General features: G+C 35.1%; 1 protein-coding gene across 1 annotated transcript; it reads left to right on the top strand.

The window, feature by feature from the left end:
- Window positions 1–5,323: 5,323 nt before the first annotated feature.
- On the top strand, window positions 5,324–21,494 carry CSGALNACT1 (chondroitin sulfate N-acetylgalactosaminyltransferase 1). Its single transcript, XM_034416082.2, has 7 exons — window positions 5,324–6,234; window positions 6,587–6,803; window positions 9,526–9,627; window positions 11,747–11,925; window positions 13,861–13,955; window positions 16,062–16,143; window positions 20,244–21,494. Exons 1-7 carry the CDS (start codon window positions 5,601–5,603, stop codon window positions 20,525–20,527), a joined length of 1,593 nt encoding a protein of 530 aa, XP_034271973.1. The 5' UTR covers window positions 5,324–5,600; the 3' UTR covers window positions 20,528–21,494.
- The last annotated feature ends 632 nt before the right edge of the window (window positions 21,495–22,126 follow it).

Here is a 22,126-nt window from a genome sequence, read left to right on the forward strand (position 1 = left end):
TTTTTTTTTTTTTTTTTTACTTTTAAAAGCATTTTTTCTATAACCTTAAGAGGTTGCAGAAAAAAATGCTTTTAAAAGCCTCTGCTGATCAAGCAACTCAGCTGGGATCATCAGAGGCTTTTAAAGGCATTTTTTTTTCTACAACCTCTTCAGCCAAAGAGGTTGTAGGAAAAAAATGCTTTTAAAAGCCTCTGACGATCCCAGCTGAGCTGCACGATCATCAGAGGCTTTTTTTTTTTTACTTTTAAAAGCATTTTTTTGGCCAAAGTGGTTGTAGAAAAAATGTTTTTAAAAGTAAAAAAAAAAAAAGCTCTGATGATCGCGCGGCTCAGTTGGGTGGGAGGGCAGGAATTTTTGCTACCGGTTCTCCAAACCACCCACCGCTATCGGATCGGGCGATCCAGTCCGAACTGGGAGCATTTCACCCCTGAACATGGCCCATTATGGTGGGGAGATAGGGAATACTACTGATTGTCTGATTCTACTGACCCAAAGGATCTTATCAGTAATGGTTTCCTGTGAAGGATCATCCCTGCAGAGATAAGATTACACCCCCCTGTCAGTTGACCAGTTAGCGAATCCAAAAAAGGAACTCCTCAGATATTATTTCTCTCAAAAAGTAAAACTAATGAATACACTACATTGGCACAGAAGAAGCGAAACCAGCTCTTAATTTCCCACTCAAAAGCCCACATAGTTATACTTGATTTTTCCCTGTTTCCCCTCAGTTCATTGCGTTGTCTGATTGAATGCACTTCTGTTGTTATGAGAATAACCTGCATCATTCAAACAACTGCACATTGTGACCTTGGGGGAGGCAGCAGAGTCTGCAGATAGAGTCTTGGCATTCCATTCCCACCCCAGACATTCCAATCACCCCCTCCTGATTATTGTCAACGTGAGAGCAAAAAAGTAACTAGGTGAAAGAGCTAATCACTCTTGACACCCCCCTACTTTGACACTTTTTTTGCAAAGACTTGAATACATGGTTCTGCCAACAGGCTTGAAGACACAAGAGTGATTATGGATCATCTGACTTATTGCCAAGAAGAGTGGGGGAGGATTTTGGTTTTTGTACTGGGGTTTTACCCCTGTGAGCTGCCCAAAGTCACCAAGAGTGACTTGTGCAGCCATATAAATGTTTTTTTTATAAATGAATAAAAAAATAAAGACTTGCACACTGATAGATAATCATCATCGTCACCATCTGAACTTTAGCTGCAACTAGTAACTTTAGCTGAACTTTAGCTGCAACTAGTAATTTTTGGAGATCCAAAAATGAATTAAAATGATAATTCGTGAGCATCAGAATAAGCTGTTTATTTCAAGTACATAATTTAAGTCTATATCTCTCCATGCAGCTATATCCCCTGAAGTTCAGCAAACCTCCACCCTTTCAGTCTTCTGTAAGGCTTTGAAGACTTGGCTCCAAGTGCTGGGATAAGACTAGCTAATCACACATTAGAACTGCTTTGGCATCAGGTTTTTGTTATTTTTAATGTTTTAAGTAGTTGGATATTATAGCTTTAATATGATCGTATGTCTTTTGATTCTTGATTGGGAGCAAGACAGAGTTGCATGAAGAATGGGTGGCTACACAAATCTTTTAAATAAATAAAATATATGAAAGAGTAATTATTGATTTATCGTGAAGGTTGACAGAATTAATGAAAGATACAAGGATGATGAGAGATTCTGAATATAAGAGAATGGCCATTGTTAACAATGTCAAGAGTGAAAAAAAAATAGACATGAACGTGATCTTGAGATGCAATGGACATGAAAGAAAAGCTGAGAGTGAAAAGAACTAGAGTGAATGTAGTATTTCTACAAGAAAAGAAAATATAAGATCTATATGAAAACGTATTAAACAATAAAATAATCTCCCAAAACAATGAAAAGTAGATATAAGGAAAGTGGGTATGGCAACTTCTTACAACAGAGTAAATACTATTACGTTATGAAATGCCACAGAAGATGCTTGTTGGCACGTCAAAATGAAAGACACTGTGGATGAGTAAAAATGAGAGGAAGTTAAAAAAAAAAAGGAGCTAAAGAGGAAAAGCTAATTAAATAATGTAATCAAAGAAGGCAAGGAATAATTGAAAATGAGGCAGAGAAAATGTAACGTAATTTTGATAAAAAATAATATTTATTTTGTAAGCTAGATGACCAAATAAAGGATCTTCAGGCACTTCCAACATGAGTTTAGTAATAATGAAATGAATTCAAAATAAAAGGTAAAATGCCTCTGAAGTGAAAAAATGTAAGAAGTATTTCAGAGATTTGTATGGGAACAGTATTGTATGTCAAAGGGAAATATAATCAGTGTTATGTTCTCTAAAATAAAAATGATAAAAAGATCATAAATACTACAAATTGTTTGAAAATACTGTAGATCTAGATGGTTAATCTATGGAAGTGTTAATATATGCATATGTTTATATTATGGATTGTGCAGCTTGTTTATCCAAAAGACTGCCATTAGAAGTATAAAGGAAAGGTAGCAGGAATCACTGCAAAAACTAGATGGAGATTAGTTAGTTAAGTGTGCCTTGGAAAGTGTTGGGCAAAATTCTGATCAAAAGGATATAAACAGATGAAAATGATCAAAATTTGTATTGACTAGATTTTTGATCTTCAGCAGATCAAAATATTATTGAATATTTGTTTATGTAAAGAAAGTGGATGATGATATGTTTGAATTATAGTATTGTGCATGAATATAGATTTGAAGACTTTCTGCTGAATGAGATTATGATGGAAATAAAACATATAAAATAATGGTAGTGTTTATGATTTGAGCAGTGAGAACAGAGTAAGACGAAGTCTTGTGGTAGTCATGAAACATATTTATGGACAAATGTTTGGTCAAACAAAGAGAATTAGGTCTGAATAAATAATGAATGGGTTTGGAAGAATGGAAAGTCTGAGAAAGTTGTGGTTGGATGAAGTTGATAAGATACTCAAAAAGAGATAGTGAGGTTTAAAGAACAATAGGCAATGTATTAATTAATGGAGATGACAGAAAAAAGGATGCTTTGCAAGAATAGAAATATACGGAGAAGTATAGTATATAGTAGATGGATACTAGACTGTACTCTTTTCATTTCCTCTCACTTCCTATTACATAGATACATAGATACATACATACATACATACATACATACATACATACATACAAGCAAGAACAAAATTTGGGGAATGATGACAGGAAGACATAATGTAAGAAATTGCTTTGAGTGCAATTGCATTTTGCACCATCCCCCATACAGGCAAAATGAAAGCCTGTATAATTCAGAAATAGAATTCATATTCAGAAGCAAATGCTCTTTTGTCACTCTCCATAATCATGAGATGCAAATACAACTTCAGATGTTACTTTCCCCAGACAGATTTTCTTAATCTCAGAGTCTTCATCAATTTATTCAGCTATTGAAAGTCAACAAAATGTAGGGGTTTTTTTGAAGAAATATGGGAGGAAAGATATAATAACAGAAAGAAGACTACAAAGAAACAATGTTTAAAAAAGAAGAGATATTTATATGTTGTATGTTATGTGATTGTCATACTGTGTCATAATAAAATTAATTTTTTTTTAAAAAAGTCAACAAATATGAAATATCGTAGATTGAAGCAAATTTTGGGGGCATATTCTTATGATATTTACAAAAAGTAGGTTATGACAATGCACATAGTATCATTTTAATTTCCCATGTGCCATTTCTATAGCCAAGATTTACTCTTAGTTAAATCCAGATTGTATAGATAAAGTTTGTCAGTGGCAGTGTTCAAGTTGAAGATATCCAAAATGATCATATGTTTAGAATTCACAGTATGGTGAGTCAGAAACTTTGGATAAAAGTCAGTATGTGGGAATCTAAATTGAAATTTGTCCTAATCTACAATACATCAGTATCACCAACTCATAGAAGATGAATTGTGAAAATATTCACAAAACCTGAGAAGCACTTGATGATGTTGAATGTGTCTTTAATAATCACTAATAATCATTAATATATATGGAAGTGTCGTTTTTGGTAACTTTTGGCAGTTTATGTTTGAGAAATTTGTTAGTTATTGAATGCTTTTGCTTTCAAAAACAAATACCGTATCAAATAAATCAATGAGGTACAGTTTAGAATTTAGTTTATACTTGTAGTACTCCTTTCATAGGCACCCTGGTTTTATCAGAGGATGCATAATTTGCAAAATGAAGTATGTAGATGCAGATGTAATCCATGTTGACATTATTCAATAAGTAGATACCAGCAGCAGCTATTGCATTCTAGGGAGACTAAAAATATGGGCATATGGTTGATATATAAAGCATGAAATGTTAGCATGCTATTGGCACTCATAGAGGATGGAGAAAAGAAAAGTGAAACAGTTCTTTCTAACTGTTGCAAAAAAAAAATAGTATTTCATTTTATAAGAAATATCCAGTATGTTTTGACATCGGACTTATTCAAGGCATTGAAACAGATCACACATTCTTGGAAAAAAAATTACATAAAATTTCTCATACTAAAAAATGTTCCAAATATCCCTAGAAACTATAGAAAGAGATTATTGCTAAAACAGATAAAAGGTGCAGGTCACTATTCATTACAAAATATGATAATTAGCATGCAAAGGGCTGAAAAATCGGAGAGGATAACATATGAAAGTGACTCAGCTGAATTAGAGCACTGTCTCCTTTTTGACTGGCACAAGCCTTCCAAATGCCTTAAAAGGTCCTTTTAAGTAGAGATGTCAGAGACTGAATTCAGAATACTCATTATTCAAGGCATGATTTTGAGTGTTAAAACAGTGGTTTTCATTACTTTTCAAAGATGAGTAACAAATCAAATTAAGACAAAGGTGGGAAATCAATTTTAGCACAATTGTTATGTCATGGAGCAACGTGCAAGGGTTTTACTTAAAAAGTAGAGTAGATAAGAGCCTGAGGGGAAGAGAAAATAAAAAATAATAAATTAAACAAAGAAACCAATTGTTCTTTTATAAGTACATCAGTGGGTTTTATTTAAAGAAGGAAAGGATATCCTCACTGTTATCATTATTAATTGTAAACTGGACAGCTAGTTTGTTGCTGTACTCAAGGTATTAAGCTAGAAACCAAGAGACTATGAATTCCTTCCAGTTGTCCTATAGACATGAAGCCAATTATCTTAAAATCTAGGTAAATAAGAATCTCTTGGTTGTCAGATCTGTATGTTGTAGCCAAATAGATGTGAATCAATCACACCATTCAATGACTGCTTCTTCTGAAGATGAAGCTTCTTCACACGGGAATTAATCCAATATGTTTTTGCTTGGCTTCCAGATCATTCTCTCTCTCTGCTGTGGGCAACTATCAATTTTTATCCCAATCAACAGATATCCTTCAAATGCCAACATTGGTCTTTCAGTGAAGGTTTTAGTACTGTATATGACCTTGCAACATTGTCCAGTTGTCACATATTGTATGCATGTTATATTGAAATTAATCAGTCAAAAACTGTTGTATCAATGTGTATAACTTCTGAACTGAGTTCTAAAAAGCTGGCAGAAAATTTCAGTCTGTTACAGGAATGTGGGTATCACCAGCTGCTTAGCAGATGATGGTTCGTCGTGGGATAATAGCATGGCTGTCTCGAATAGTAGCTATACTTGTGTTCCTCTGCTGTGCAGCATCTGTGTTCTACATGTTGACCTGCACTCCAGGAGGTAACCATCAGCTATCTGCATTCCTCGGAGTTAACAGCCCAACAGGAAAAGAGGAATATCGGGCAATCCTACAAAAAGGAGAAGAATATTATTGGGACCATATCAATAGCCTGAAAAGACAAATTGCTGAACTGAAAGATAAGCTTCAGGAAAGGAGTAAACCACTGAAGAACATGCAAGGTCAAGATACTGACAAGCTGGGGGTTAGACTAGACCTAGGAAACTCTGAGAAGTCCCAGAAAGCCCTAATGCAGTTCCTCCATTCCCAGATTGACAAAGCAGAAATACATACTGGCATCAAGCTACCAACTGAATATGCTGCACTGCCCTTTGAGAGCTTCACCCAACAAAAAATTTATCAATTGGAGATGGGACTTTTACGTCATCCTGAGGAGAAGCCTGTGCGCAAGGATAAGAAGGATGAATTGGCAGAAGCTATTGAATCAGGTCTGGAGATTTTAAATAGGCCAAAGAGTAACAGCAGCATAAATCATCGAATATACTCCATCTCTGATTTCATAGAAGGTGTGTTTTCTGGGAAGTCACTTAAGAATGAATAAAGAAATTGTGGGTGGGTTAAATGAAGATAAGGTTGCTGCATGTATTTCTGTCCTCAAAAGACTGTTCATGATTTTTTGCTAGTCTTACATTTTCTAATAAGCAACAGAGCAATTAGATAATTTGTAGTAATACATGATTTCCAAATATCTTGAATTTCTTTCTGAATATCTTTCTAAGGAATTCACAAGTCAATAGATTATAAAATTTTAAATGCCTACTGCTAAAATGACAGAAATAAAATCAGGAGAATTATATATAAAAATATTTTTACCGCTTTAGAAATTCTAGCTAATGATTGCCTTCTCTTTTCTAATAGGCATTCGCCGGACTGAAAGAGATAAAGGCACACTATATGAGTTGATATTCAAAGGAGACAAAGAATATGAATTCAAGCGTATTGTTCTGTTCAGACCATTTGGCCCCATCATGAATGTTGCAAATGAAAACCTCAATATGGCCCACACTCTTATTAATGTCATCGTGCCACTGGCAAAAAGGGTCAGCAAGTTTCAGCAATTTATGCACAATTTCAGGTTGGTATCATTGCTGTTGGGCACTCTTATGGCAGATGAGAAGTTGTAGGGCAGTGTACCTAGAGTTTGTGTTTTGAAGATTTATTTTGTAATGTTAGATTTAAAAAAATATTAATTTGATAGATTTATCTATGATGTAGGTAAGTGAAGACAACAACATGATAGTGCATAATTAGCCAATAATTTTTCTTGTAACAAACTACATTATTGGTTAACATATTGGACTTAATCTTAGTGTAAAGCATGATCTCAAATTTTATCACTCAGAATTATTTGTTATGGCTAAGTTAGCTATGATTAGGAAGATTTGTGAAAACAAAATCTCTGAGTAGAACTGCTACTCATATCAAACCAGTGAGAAATATTCAAGCTTCTGGTGAAAGTTGCTCAGACATGCTCTGATTTGAACTCTGGCTAGGCAAATCTTTCCAAGATGGCTAGAGCCTAATTTGTGGTATGAACTGCGATGGGAGTTTGAACCAGTGATTCTTGAGGAAGTAGACAATGATCTCTGCTCAACTGGTCCAGGCTCCCTCTTGAACGTGGCCAGGAAGATGACCTGTGGTTGAATCTGTGCTTGGTTTTGGCCTCTTTGAGTAAGAATATAGCCATCCTTGAATCCAACTGTTTTAGATAATTATTGCCCTGTCTCCAACTTTTCCTTTTTTTTTAGGGAACATTGTTAAGAAAATAATTTGCAGTTGATGAGAACCCTGGAAGAAGCAGATTATTAAGACCTGTTCTGCTCAGGTTCAAGCAGTGATTCAATACATAGATACCATTAGTTGTACTGGTGGAGAATCTGTGACAGAGTCAGGATAAAGGTGGCACATTAATCCATGTACTTATTCAGAAAAAGATGGAGGAATTGTATTTGCAGACTTGTAAGATCTGGTTAACGTAGCGGAACAATAGATAGAATTAACTTGTCTGGTTGTGTTTCCTGTCTCATCTTGCTGATAAAGTTGACATCACTATAATGCTCCTCCAGTCTTCTTTACAGCCAAAGAAACTAGGGATGATCCCTTCTGAGCCTCTTGTTCCACCTGCTATCCAGCTATGGACTATGTTGTTTCTTACCTGACCATTCCCTAGGCAGCATCTCTTCACCCTATCTCCCAAAGTCTTTCCCACATACTATGCACTGTTTTCCAGTTTGCTTCTGAGTGCAATTCAAGGTGCAAATTTATTATATAAAACCCTACATGGCATAGAGCTTGGTTACTTGGCTACTTCAGGGAATCATCCATGTCCTGTGGTATTGGCCTGGACAATTCATTCAAACAGGACAGTCACACTCCAGATTCCTTTAATCAAGCAATGCCATCTGTCAGGACCCCAGAATCCTGCTTTTCTGTCATACAGTCTGCCCTCTAGAATGAGGCTCCCACCATGATGACATTTAGAGGGCTTTTAAAATCTGGGTCTTCTCCCAGGCTTTGAGCTAGGATGTTTGGTAATCCTTGTTACATATTGGATATGTTGTGTTGACTGGAACTGCCATCTCTGTATTGCTATGCTTTTTTTCTGAATTGTATATTTATTATGTTGTGTTATTCTATTGTTTATGCTCTCTGCCTCCCAGAGTCAATTGAAACTAGGCAGTGTCTAATTAGAAATAGAGAGAGGAGAGACCCTGTGCATTCCAAAGTGCTGTTAGCCAGTTCTTTGTCTGATTCATGTAATGTGATTTGTTTGGTTTGGCTTAACATGTTATGTGACCTCAGCTCATTGTAATTTGGTTGCCATGATATGTGGCTTAGTACAATGTGCCAACCCAACTGGTGCCTTATTGAACCAATTATATCTAAACACACCACAGCTTAATACAGTATGGTGTGAAAACGGAGCACATATATCTAATTATGGTTTGGAAATATAAGGGAGAAGTAGATTTGGCCTCTCATCATTTGGCTGCCACTATACTGGCTTTCTCCATTTGCGGTAACAGACTTCAAGAATCTGTTTAACAATTTGCATTAAGACTGCATGCATACAGGAAAGCGTAAATATCAGAGTAAATCACTTATCTGTCCGTTCAAATGCTGAAAATAATGGTCTGCAGCTATTCAGTGATCTATGCAGTCAGATTCACTGCGATATTTTAAAAGCCCTGTTAATATTTTGTGAAATGTTTACACAAATAGATGGTATGTCTTGCTTTAAAGATTGAAAAAATCTGACCAAGAAATATTTTATTAAGAATGAAAGTTAAAACATTGATTTTTAGGTTGGAGCACTTTTTATAGAGAGCCTATTTGGTGCATGGTTAAGGCAGCAGGATAGAAACCAGAAGACTGAATTTTGTCCTTCCTTCAGCACAAAGCCAACTAGGTGAAATTGGGTAGTCACTTTCTTTCAGCCCTTGGAAGCTGGCAATAGCAAACCACTTCTGAAATCTTGCCAAGAAACTGCAGGGCCTTGTTCAGGCACTTGCCAAGATTTAACATAGATTCAAAGGCATGCACAAAAAATGTCTATAAGTTTGAAATTACCAGTATCGATGTTGGAATATGTTAGTGAGAATAGGTGTTCCAGGTTCCTAGTAAACCATTTTGGGATCAGAATAGTCAACCTCAAAATGGTTTACATATCTGCTTTGTGGGTACAGATAAAGATAAGTCAATGAATGAAGGTAAGGTGTAGTGTGACTATATAAGGAGTTACAAATTATAGTTGTAAGAAAATATGCTTATTATCTGCCACCTGATATTTATTTTAGGGAGGTGGCTATGCAGCAAGATGGAAGAATTCACCTGACTGTAGTGTACTTTGGAACTGAACAAATGAGCAAAGTCAAAGGAATCCTAGAAAACATATCCAAGTGAGTAAAACATTTGACTTAATGTCATTTTTAATTTAGAAACCAAAAGAAAAGGTGGATTTCCTGATTCTACTCTTCTCATTAATGGTTAACATTTAAAAAAATAAGAAGTGGCAAGTCTCAGGATAATCTGGAAGTCCTATTGTTGTTTGGCTGAAATCTTTGCCTTGTAATTCTAATCACCTCTAAGCAGAAAAGAACAACTGAGCAATCTCTGTGGGCTTAGAAGTATCCTTAAACAATACTGGAAATGCTATAAGCAAAATTCTTCTCAAAATTGTTATTGACAAATCATCATCATTCAGATAATTTGTCCTGCACTGACAAGAATAAAATCTTAATTAGATTTTTTTTTCTCCTCTAACATTAATTAGAATCTGGGAAGAACCATATCCTTTCATCTATTTTCAGCAAAATACATTGTCCAAAATACATTGTTTTAATTTTAAAAGGCATTATCTCTTTTTTCTTTGTCTTGGAAACCTGCAGCAATGGAACAGCCACAAGGAGGCAAGCTGTCCTATTGATTTCTCTCTGTATTATAGAGCTTCCATTATACCGCAGATTATACAACAGATTTTTTAATAAATTCTTAAGCCCATCTACCTTTTCCAGTAATAATGGAATGAGTCCACACTAAACCATTGTTAGATTAGATCGATTGCTTTCAACAGAAACAAACAACCTCCTACAGAGTTCACTTGATTGCTCTAAGAAGTCTGGCCCCAATCCCATATTTCAACAGCCATTTGATTTGCATCATATTTTCCTTCAACTGAATGTTACTGAGGCATTTCAAGAGGTAATTTTGGCAACTAACAGAGCTTGTTGCTTACTATAAAGTGACACTAGGCTGTAAGAGCAATAGAGCTGAATGATGGCCCAAGCCATTCGATTGAGGATTTCCTTTCCTGCATATAAGAGCCGATCATGATAAACGTATTAATCACTAAGACTCTGTTTTTCTTAGAATAAAAATTATGTAAGAATGGAATGGAATGGAATGGAATGGAATGGAATGGAATAGAATAGAATAGAATAGAATAGAATAGAATAGAATAGAATAGAATAGAATAGAATAGAATAGAATGGAATTCTTTATTGGCCAAGTGTGATTGGACACACAAGGAATTTGTCTTTGCTGTATATGCTCTCAGTGTACATAAGGAGAATAAAATACATTAATTAAGAATAAAAAGATACAACACTTCGTGATAGTCAAGGTTACTAATAAGCTATCAAATCGTACTAGGAAACAAAAACAATATAAATTAAAAGATATAAGCAACATGGCTATAGTAATAAGTGGGAAGAGATAGATATTAGAAAGGAAGAGAAGAATAATAGTAATACAATCTTAGTACATTATTTGACAGTGTTGTGGGAATTAGTTGTTAAGCAGACTGATGGCATCCAGGAAAAAACTGTCCTTGTGCCTAGTTGTTCTGGTGTGTAGTGTCCTATAGCATCATTTTGAGGGTAGAAGTTGAAACAATTTATGTCCAGGGTGTGAGGGGTCTGTAAATATTTTCACAGCCCTCTTTTTGACTCGTGCAGTATACAGGTACTCAATGGAAGGCAGGTTGGTAGCAATTGTTTTTTCTGCAGTTCTAATTGTTGAAGTCTGTGTCTGTCTTGTTTGGTTGCAGAGCCAAACCAGATAGTTATGGAGGTGCAGATGACAGACTCAATAATTCCTCTGCTGAATCAGCAGCTCCTTGGGCAGTTTGAGCTTTCTGAGTTGGCGCAGAAAGAACATTCTTTGTTAAGATTTTTTGATGATGTTTTTGATGTTAGGTGTCCATTTTAAGTCTTGAGATATGATAGAACCTAGAAACTTGAAGGTCTCTACTGTTAATACTGTGTTGTCTAGTATTGTAAGAGGTGGTAGTATAGGAGGTTTTCTTCTAAAATCCACCACCATTTCTACAGTTTTGAATGTATTTAGTTCAAGATTGTTCTGGTTGCACCACAAGGCTAGTTGTTCAACCTCCCGTCTGTATGCAGATTCATTGTTGTCTTGAATCATCTGCAAACTTCAGTATTTTAACAGAGGAATCCCGAAAACGATAACTGTGGTGAAAGGCAGATAAAACTTAAATATATTTTTTCCTTACAGATCAGCTAATTTCAGAAATTACACATTTATTCAGCTGGATGAAGTGTTCTCCAGGGGGAAAGGTCTGGATGTGGGTGCAAGATTTTGGAAAGGAACCAATGTTGTACTTTTTTTCTGTGATGTGGATATACATTTCACAATGGAATTCCTGAACACATGTAGATTAAACACACAACCAGGTACAGTTATTCATTCATGATATAATGGACAAAAATTCAATTTGTACCATAAGTTTGTTATTCTTTTTAATATTGAAGATACTTCACACATATATTCCTTCAGAAGTCTGCCAGCTCCCTCTAGCAAAACTGTAAATATAACCTGAAAGCTCAGCTAATTTCTCCTGTATGCATTTCAAAAATTAGACAATGTATATAGCCATCATCTGTAATGATCATGGGAAGTATTCTTCCCTATAAATATGATAATCATTGTAATAATGAGGGAGGATGGAAGTCATTCTGAGTGATTCAGTCACTAGAACAGTTAAAGAAAAATCTGGACCTGTTGATCCAGGTAAATGGGCAGAGACATCTGAAATCCATGAATATCAAATTTTGAGATATAATTCGGAAAGTTCCCCTCTCAGGTGATTTTCATTTTTTTAATGCAAACAGCTGAGTCTATGTTTCCTTTTGTCTTTGGAACATTTCCTAGGTCTGGCTGAAAACTAAATTATAAAATAAGCCTAAATCCAGAAATAGATACAGCAGGAGCTCCTCCATTACAGGCAAAGAATAGAACAATAAACGTAGTAATGTTGTCATTCCCTACATTGCAGGAATATCTGAGAAGCTCAGGAAAATTTTCAACCAATACAACACACATGTACACTTTCAACCCAAGAACACACTAAGGCAGAAGCTTATCTACCCCAAGGATAAAAAACCTAGACACACATTGAGTGTGATGTGATATATGCAATACAATTCAGTGAGACATGTGCCATCTGTATATTGGTGAAGGAAAACAACCACTTCACAAGTGCATGGCACAACATAGGAGATCAAACCCATAAGGACAAAATTCAGCAGTCCATTAAAGGTTACCTTTGAAGACAGTGAAAACCACATTTTGGATAGAAAGAATCATTGGTTTTAAAGAGGAATAAAAGAGACTATTTATGTTAACATTGAGCAGTCCTCTCTCAACAGAGGAGGAGGGATAAGACACCACTTATCTCCAGTCTACAATGCAGCCCTTGTAGCAGTTCTCAGAAGATTCCACAACCAATTGCACTCTAATTCAAGTGACCCTAAGGGCACAAATAAACACCCAAGTGGCCTCAAGAGCTCTCAGAGAGTGCTAACAATGACTGCAAAGAAATGCAATCCTTCCATCTCCGCACCCCACCCCAACATCTGGTCAGAACCCATCCTTCCATCCCACCACCATTCAGTCTCAATTGTCAGTACCTATCTTTTCATCCCCCCACCATCACAACTGATGAAGTTTCTTGGATGAGAAACAAAATGTTTACTTCTTCCTCAAGGAAAAAACAATCTAGTTAACTTTTGAAAAAGCACCTTTGAGAAAAATCCCATAAATCCATACCGGAAATACAGCAAGCTAAGGCATAATAAAACCTAAATATGAATGAAAATTTAATTTTAAGGACTGTGGAGCTCTGGGACTTTGTGTATATGTGCATGTGGGAGATCTGCTGCAAAAGCTAGAACCCTCTTTAATTTTAGAGGAAATATGTGTTATTTAGAGCCATATTATAGAAACCAGAAAATCACAACTTCTAGTCTCACCTTAGGTATGAAGTCAGCTGGATGACCTTGGCCAGTCACTCTCTCTCAGCCTTAAGAAGGAGACCATGGCAAGGCATTTCTGAACTGTTACCAAGAAAACTGCAGGGACTTTGCTAGGCAGTTCCTAGGAGTCAACAGTGACACAAAGGCACACATACAGGTGTTAACGTGTAAATCATACTTTCAATTCTCTCTTTTTACTTAAATATATTTAAAAATGTAGCATTTAGATTGTTTCCTATAGAAACATAATTTCTCTTACTGTGTCTACATCTACTCATTGCTCTGAAATCTTCAAAATATTCAAGAGCAGATTTAGCAGAAAATGACCATATTTTTTCCAACTCTTATTTCTAGGAAAGAAAGTATTCTATCCTGTTCTTTTCAGCCAGTACAATCCAAGTCTAATATATGGACATCATGATTCCATTCCACCCTTAAAACAACAGCTGGTAGGTAATTGGTTGTTCAACCAAATCCACAAACTGAAAATTCTTTAAAACTCAGCAGTATTTGCTGAAGCCTTTTTCCATTCTGAGTTAATAGTGTAACTGCAAATTTACTTAAGGAATGAGATTTGAGCCTCAAACATACATGTACTTGGAAAAGAGAGCTTTTCAATACATTCTGCATAAGGCTGCTTTTGAAGACAGCCTGGAAACTTTAAGTGTTGGAGAATACGTCTGCTTAAAGATGTTTACTGGAAGCTGATAGTCCAGATATAATACATCAATTCTATACAAGTTTATTTTTATTTGTTTAAATGTATTGACCACCCAACGGCGGTAGATTCTGGAAAGCACATGAATGTAGAAAAAAACATAAAACATAAAATATTTTTTAATCAACCCATGCCCATATGAACTTGCCAGTACTTTAAGATTACTGCCAGCAAATACACTTATTAGCTTCTCTTTTAAGGTAAATAATCTAAATTCTAAATCAAAAAGCATCAGAGACTGGTGGGTTTTTTTCTAGTGATGGCCACCCATTCTTGTTGATTATGCAGAAGGCTTCTCTTAACGGCACCATTTTAAAAGCCTTGGACCATTAATTAGAAATAACTAATTGATAAGTATTTTATTGGCCATGCAACAGTTTTATTGATTTTTAAAATATTTGAACAGAGTACCTATTATTCTATTTTAAAATGACACTGGAATACATTTATACCTTTTATTTCCATATTTGTATAGTTTAGGTTTAACTCATTGTTTGAAGATTGAATAGTATTTATTTATTTTATTTATTTATTTTATGCAATTTATATGCCGCCCTATCTCCGAGGACTCAGGGCGGCTCACAACACTAAAAATGCATAGTTCCTCATTAAAAGCGATATAAAATTAAAGTTCCGATTTAAAACAATTTAAAATTCATTAAAAAAAAAAAAACCATCAGTCCAGGCTGCGGAACAACCAGGTCTTCAAATCGCGGCGGAACGAGCGAAAGTCAGGGGCCATTCGGAGCTCCAAAGGAAGTTGGTTTCAGAGGGTGGGAGCGCCCACAGAGAAAGCTCTCCCCCTGGGGGTCGCAAGCCGACACTGTCTGGCCGACAGCACCCTGAGGAGGCTCTGTCTGTGGGAACACACCGGGCGATTGGGGATTGTCGCTGGCTGCAGGGAGTCCGACAAAAGGGACTTTAGTAGAATAGTATGATATACTACTATTATTATTTTAAACTCTAGAAAAGCAGGCTTTTTATTTTTCCTTTCATTCTTTTTTGGTTTAATGTTAATAATTCTAAGAAAATAAAATTAACAGATTTGCAGTTATTCATTTACTATCTCTATTATTTATATCAGTTAGAAATTTAATAATATAAGGAGTTTGTCACTTTGGGTAGGGTAGGCCTAGTGAGGAGCTTGATACAGGTATAAATAAATACACAATGTTAGTTTATATTTGAATAATCTAAAGCTTTATGCTATTTCTTTTTTACATCACATCTTATTGTAGATTCTAAAAATGGTATGCAATATACACTAGTTAGGATGCAAAGACTTCTGAGAGTTGAAGTCTGAGAATGATCAGTTAGATGGCCTTGAGTTTAGTTCCAGTGAGTGTTATTTCAGGATGTCAAATGCAGCTCACTTCCTTATACAGAATTTACCCCCAAAACAATATGGGTGTAATACTGAGGAGGTATGCATTAACTGCCAATAAAATTTTTAAGAAATTAAAAAAGAAATCACATTCTGGAATATCTGAAGAAAAAATGATTTTCTGTATTTCTCTAATGGTGGCAATGTAGAAAAAGATGCCAGAAAACCACTGACTTTTATTCATTACAATGCTAAAGTCCCTTTATTATTCCTCCAGTAAGAGAGAAAAAAACTGTGAAAAATATGAGCAAATCTTGTCTCTAGATAAGGCAATTTTCATTTTTATAAATCCTTACTGGCAATACGAGAGGTTTAACAACTTAAAAGATCTGCCTCTCATTGATTAGGAGATCAATGCAATGCAACCTGCAGATTTGCACTGGGCCAAAAATAAGAATTAAATCAAAAGGGATTTAATTTAATTGAAGCTAAAACATATCTTGTTTCTTCCAGGTAATAAAAAAAGAGACAGGATTTTGGAGAGACTTTGGGTTTGGAATGACTTGTCAATTTCGTTCTGATTACATCAATATTGGTAAGACACTCTGCTTTTTTTACATATAACTTTTATTGTTTTATCAATGTATAAAATATAAAGAAAAATAGGAAATTAAGACAAAAGAAAGAGGAAAAAAATATGGGGTACAAGAGAAGAAAGAAAAAGGTGTTGACTTTCGACTCTTTTTAGCACAGTACAAGATAGCAACATTACAACTTCAACTTTTTACTTTTACACATTAGTATATAACTAGCCTATAACAACAGATCTATCTAATCGGCAAAGTGAAAGTGTCATTTTTTAAGCACAAGCACAAAATCCAGAAGTGATATCCAAATAAAAAACATAAATATATTCTGCTCTTTGAATAGAACAATCAATTTAACCATTACTGCTTTATCTTCCCTGCTGGTGAAACAATTATGTATTTCTTTTTGCATTTAATAATCTTTATAAACTATCACCATTTATATTAACAAAATTCACTGTATTCTTTCAGGTTCTTTAAACTTAAAATCATCCATTTTTAAACACTAAGCTTTTCTTTAAAAACATTTCTAAAATTAAAACATTCTAATACATCTTTTTAAACTTCCTCTTAGCATACTTTAAAGTTCATTTTCAGACCAATAAAATTCCAATTAACTCATTAAATTTAGATTACTAAATTTATCTTCATAAATGGCCTCATCTTCATCTATGAATTGATTGCAGCACTGCCTCCCCCCCACCCCCCCCCCCGGTCCCGACCTCAACTTTTGGCACAAAAGCTGATTCGAAGCGTAAGATAATGTCTTTATGGAATAAAGTATTCCATAAAGTAATTTAGATTGCTCTCTCCAAATTACTCTCATAGAATAATATTTTTTCTTGTATACATCCTTTTTAAAGCTCTAGATTTTTTAAAGCTAATACTTGCTAATACTAAGCTTGTCTTTCTGGAATAAAATCTTTTTCTTTTCTGGAATGTTTATGAAGGTAGTTATAAACTTCTCTTTTTCTCAAGGATTTATCAACCTTACTAATATCCATGAGGAAAAAGTCCGAAACTTTTCCTTTTAAAAACTGCAAATTTTCTTGGAGCTCTTCTTTCAATTGTGCTGGGAAGCTTCTATTTAAACCATCATAATAAAAATTGGTGTCAGATTTATATTCAAAAATTACAATGGACTCCTCTGCATTATCAGTTACTTGTGAAATTCCCTCAGTGATTTGGTAACTTTCTATACATATTTGCATCTCTGAAGTAGTTTAAGTACTCTTTTTAACATCCTTGGAACATAGCTGTTCTATGAACTGATGGATTTTATTTAAAGATTTTTCAAATATATCTCTAAAAAGTAGTTTTTTTGTAAGTTGCTTAAAAATTGCTGACCAATCAGGAATCATAAAAATCTGAAAGTTATCGTTTTAGCCACCCACAGCAAAGCAGACCAAGCTACAGATTACTAAAAATAATAAACTGGAACCACAACTTTCTGCCCTTATATTTCTCCATCTTTTTTTTTTTAAAAAAAAGATAGTCCACACCTCTTCATTTTAACTTGCCTTAGCAGCCTTCTTCCTTGTTGCTTAACAAGAAGAAATCTCCAATATGGCACAGATCTTCAAAAAGAAATAATAGGCTATAGCTAAAGACAGCCTCTTTTAACTTAATAAAGATTAATTCCAAAATGACTGCATCTTCATCTATGAACTGATTGCAGCACTGCCCGCCCACCTCGGCTTTTGGCACAAAAGCTGATTTGAAGTGTAAGATACTATGCTTGTTCAAATTTGCCAGGCATCAGTGCCAGAATACTGTCTCTCTTTTTTTGTTTATTATTGACCCATTTGAGGTTATTTTTTGATATGGGGAAGGTGTACACAGCTACATAATCACTTTGAACTAACTTATCCTTTAATGTTAGTATATTCAATATTTAAGCAAACCAACCTACCTTTACAATCTATAACCATTGATTAAATAAAAAATACTCATTGAAAGAAAGAAGAGCCTGTAGTACAGTGGACTAAAGCACTGTTATTAACATCTGCTGCTTGCAATTACTGCAAGCTCAAATCTCACCAGGCTCAAGGTTTACTCAGCCTTCCATCCTTTCAAAGGTAGATGAAATGAGGACCCAGATTGTGGGGGCACTAACCTGATTTTGTATAAATATACAAAAGTATGAAGGCTATTGCTTAATGTATTGTAAGCCGCCCTGAGTCTCCGGAGAAGGGCGGCATATAAATTAAAGCAAAAAAAGAAAAAGAAAAAAAACATGATATTGTAAGGTCCCAGAAGTTTCCCCAAGCCACTGAGATGCCAAAGAGAGTGAGATTCAAGATGAGGATTGCAAAAAGGGACAGATTTTATTTTTGGCCAAAAACAAAATACTGGGTGAAACTATAACCAGAACATACAGATACAATGCAAGTGAGGAATAGTCACAACTTGGGGAAGGTATGGCTTCCTTTTATACTTTCAGAGGCATAAGCTTAGTACCCAATTCTGGCCCCTTAGCCCATGCCTTCCTTGTAGCCCTGCATTGGCTGTGCAGCAAGGAACAGGGGGGCTGAGTGCTTAGCAACAGAGGGGCTGGATGCTTAGCAACACAGGTATTTGCCCGATGTATTCCTGCCAAGCCATGACATAACCTGCACCAGGCGCTGACCTGTACACAAAAACAGGAGTTAGATCACTGGTAGAAACAAATAGCAGATGCAACTCTAATTCTTAGCAAAGCAATTCTTACAGAAGCAAAACAGCACCAGCAAGTTATTATTAATAGTAATTCTACCTATTGTACTATTATTATGTCCCTACAATATCATTTCAGGTATAAACATTCTTGAAACAGGATTTCTGAGGGATATTCTCATTTCCAGAACTCTCCCAATTTTTATTAATGTAACTTTATTAATGTTTTTGCCATTTTATTCCATGTCCAGAAATCCTTTTTTATTTAACTAATATTTATTTTCCAAATTCATCACAATTTCATGGAACTCCATATTTCGTTATTAATAAATTAGTAAAATTCAACTTGGAAATATTGAAAGTAAGGTGGATTTTGCAAATTGATTCAGGGGTATTATACATAACCTGTATTTTTTGCTATAAAATATTGAACTTTTCTAACTATAAATCTGGAAATAGTTCATGTCTTACTTTATTATATAATGACAATGTTTACTCAGAGTATAATGTTCCTGTGGCCTCTTTGTTTTAAATAGTACTTAATTCAGTTTTTCTGTTGGGTTATTTATTGTTGTATCAAAGCAAACGTTCAGATATGTAATGGAATATTATTTTTTCAGTATGGCAAAAAACAAGTCCACTCTGACTACTTGTTCTAAACAGTATATTAACAACAACATGAAGTTTTTCTCTGACTAAAATGTGAGGAAATATGAACTTCTGCTAAATGTGTACACATGGATTAAGAAACCAACAAAAATAGATTTCAAAGCAAAGTAATGTCCTTATCTGCTTTTAATCTTGAAACAAAGTAAAGAGAGAGATATGAGTAATATTGGGGGCTGTTAAAACATTAATGGTTTTGTTAATACATGTAGTCTTCACTCACCAATGGCAATATGGACTTCTAATGCAGTCACTAAGTGGCACAGTCATTAAGCATGATGTCATGTAACTGTGACTCAACTTCCTACTGGCACACCAATAGCCAAGCACTTGAATTGCATTGAGGTGACCTCATGGATACTGTGCTGGTTGCAACTTTGAGGACTAGTTGTAAGTCTTGTTTTTCAGTGTTATTATAACTTTGAATAGATGCTGAATGAGTGGTTGGAAACCAAAAACTGTCTGTTCTTGGATATGAAATAAATGAAATAATTGCAGCAGGCAGAACATGGGCATCCAAACCATAATGGTGCCAAAGTGGTGAAAAATACATTGTGACAGCATAACACAAGCTCTGCCCTTTCCCACTTTATTGCCACAAAACATGCAAGTATGCAAGAGGTGGAACTTGTGTTGTGACATTGTAGTGCATATTTCATCTACTCTTGCCTACTCATGAATGCCTGCAGGCAGAATGACTTTCCCAAAACTGTAGTTCTTTTCCAATCAAAGCCTAATTCATCTTTCTATTTATTGTAAATGCTGCCGCTCTTTCTTTTCTCATTAGGAGGGTTTGATCTTGACATTAAAGGATGGGGAGGAGAAGATGTACAACTGTACCGTAAATATCTTCACAGCAACCTCATGGTTATCAGGACACCAGTCCGGGGACTTTTCCACCTCTGGCATGAAAAGCATTGCTTAGATGAGCTGACACCAGAACAATACAAGATGTGCATCCAGTCTAAAGCTATGAATGAAGCTTCTCATGACCAGCTAGGTCTGCTGGTCTTCCAACGGGAGATTGAAGCTCATCGCCGTAAACAAAAAGCAAACAATAGGAATATATGAAGGCAAAATGGGTCTTTCACAAAGCAAAAATAAAACCTAGATTGTAGTTTAAGAACAGCTTCTAGGGAGTAAGGAAATTCTTGCACTTAGATGGGTCTTCATAAACTTTTATGTTTGTGATAACCAGTATCATACAAATAGATTTCAAATGATAGGACAGGTCTTTTTTTGGTTTCTCTTACTTTTGCATCTCCAGCCGTGTGAGATCCCAATCGCCAGAAAAGATTTGGGATTGTATAGAGCAGGGGTGGGCAACTGTGGTCCTTTTACAACCTGTGGACTTCAACTCCCAGAATTCCTGAGCCAGCTTGGCTGTCTCAGGAATTCTGGGAGTTGAAGTCCACAGATTGTAAAAGGGCCACAGTTGCCCACCCCTGGTATAGAGAGATGAAGGGAGAAGGATGCATGCACTTTGCTCAAATGTAACATTTCATCAGTGAAGTAACACTATTTATTTTTAGCAGATGCTTCATATTTGGTTTTCCAACTTCAATTGATATATGAGTAGATTGTGCAGAGGGTTGCATTTTAACTGTTGTCATGAATGTGAATGTCTGTGGAGACTAACATCAAGAAAGCTGTTCAAATGAGACTAATGATAATAGACTTTATCAATTCTGGCTATTCTGGATGAGCCAATATGATGGGAACATAATAAATTTTTGTTCTGGCCGTGGCCACTTATGTGATGAACTTGAAGCTGTTCAAAGAAAGCCAAAAACTCCTACATTGCAGAAGCCATATTCTGGAGAAGAAGTTTCTAAATTCAAATGAAGAGTCAAATGAAATGAATATGCAATGTTAAACCTGAGAGAACAAAATACAATCAGTTTCTATTTTATATTAATGTTTAAAAATTTGAATTGGTAACAGGTAGAATGCTAAATGCCTAAAATTTAAAATAGATTTATGTATGGAATCTAATCCAAAAATTAAAAAATAAATAATATATATTTGTTTAAGCTGTGAATTGATTGCTCTTGGATTAATTTATTTTATCTCATTTGGTTTTTTTATAAGTTCGCTTCTATTTAAATGTAAAATCTTCCTGAAAATACCACATTGTAATACAGAAGATATTTTACAAACCGATTTCACTTTATTGAACAATTTACAACCATTCATACCTCTCATTTAACTGCTGTATTGAAAAGTAGTTGGAATATGAATTGCATATATCTAAAAGACATTTGGCTATATTTTTTGGACAAGAATTCATAAACTTTTTCATAAAAAATTCATTGGAAATTGATAAAGTCATTTTACTATAATGAATAAGTAATACATTAATGCTCAGGTGAAATGGCCATTAATGATTTATTTGTAACTCTCCGCTACTATTCCAGTCATTCCCTGATGTCAGTCCTTCATCATGATTTTATGTAATACTATTGATTGTATGTTAAATGCAGGCAAATGCAAGGAACTGAAGCACGTGGAAGAGGGAGTCAATGGGAAGCAGATGAACGTTTAAGTCTTCATCTGGCCCCCTAATCTTCTCTGCAATTTACTTTTCCAGTTTTTACTTTTTCTCCCAGATGGATTGGGTTACTGTAATTTCATTTACAGTCACGTGAAAAAGAAAGTACACCCTTTTTG

The sequence above is a fragment of the Pantherophis guttatus genome, chromosome 4 (genome assembly GCF_059756535.1).
Source record: "Pantherophis guttatus breed Tessera chromosome 4, ASM5975653v1, whole genome shotgun sequence".
Classification (NCBI taxonomy): domain Eukaryota; kingdom Metazoa; phylum Chordata; class Lepidosauria; order Squamata; family Colubridae; genus Pantherophis; species Pantherophis guttatus.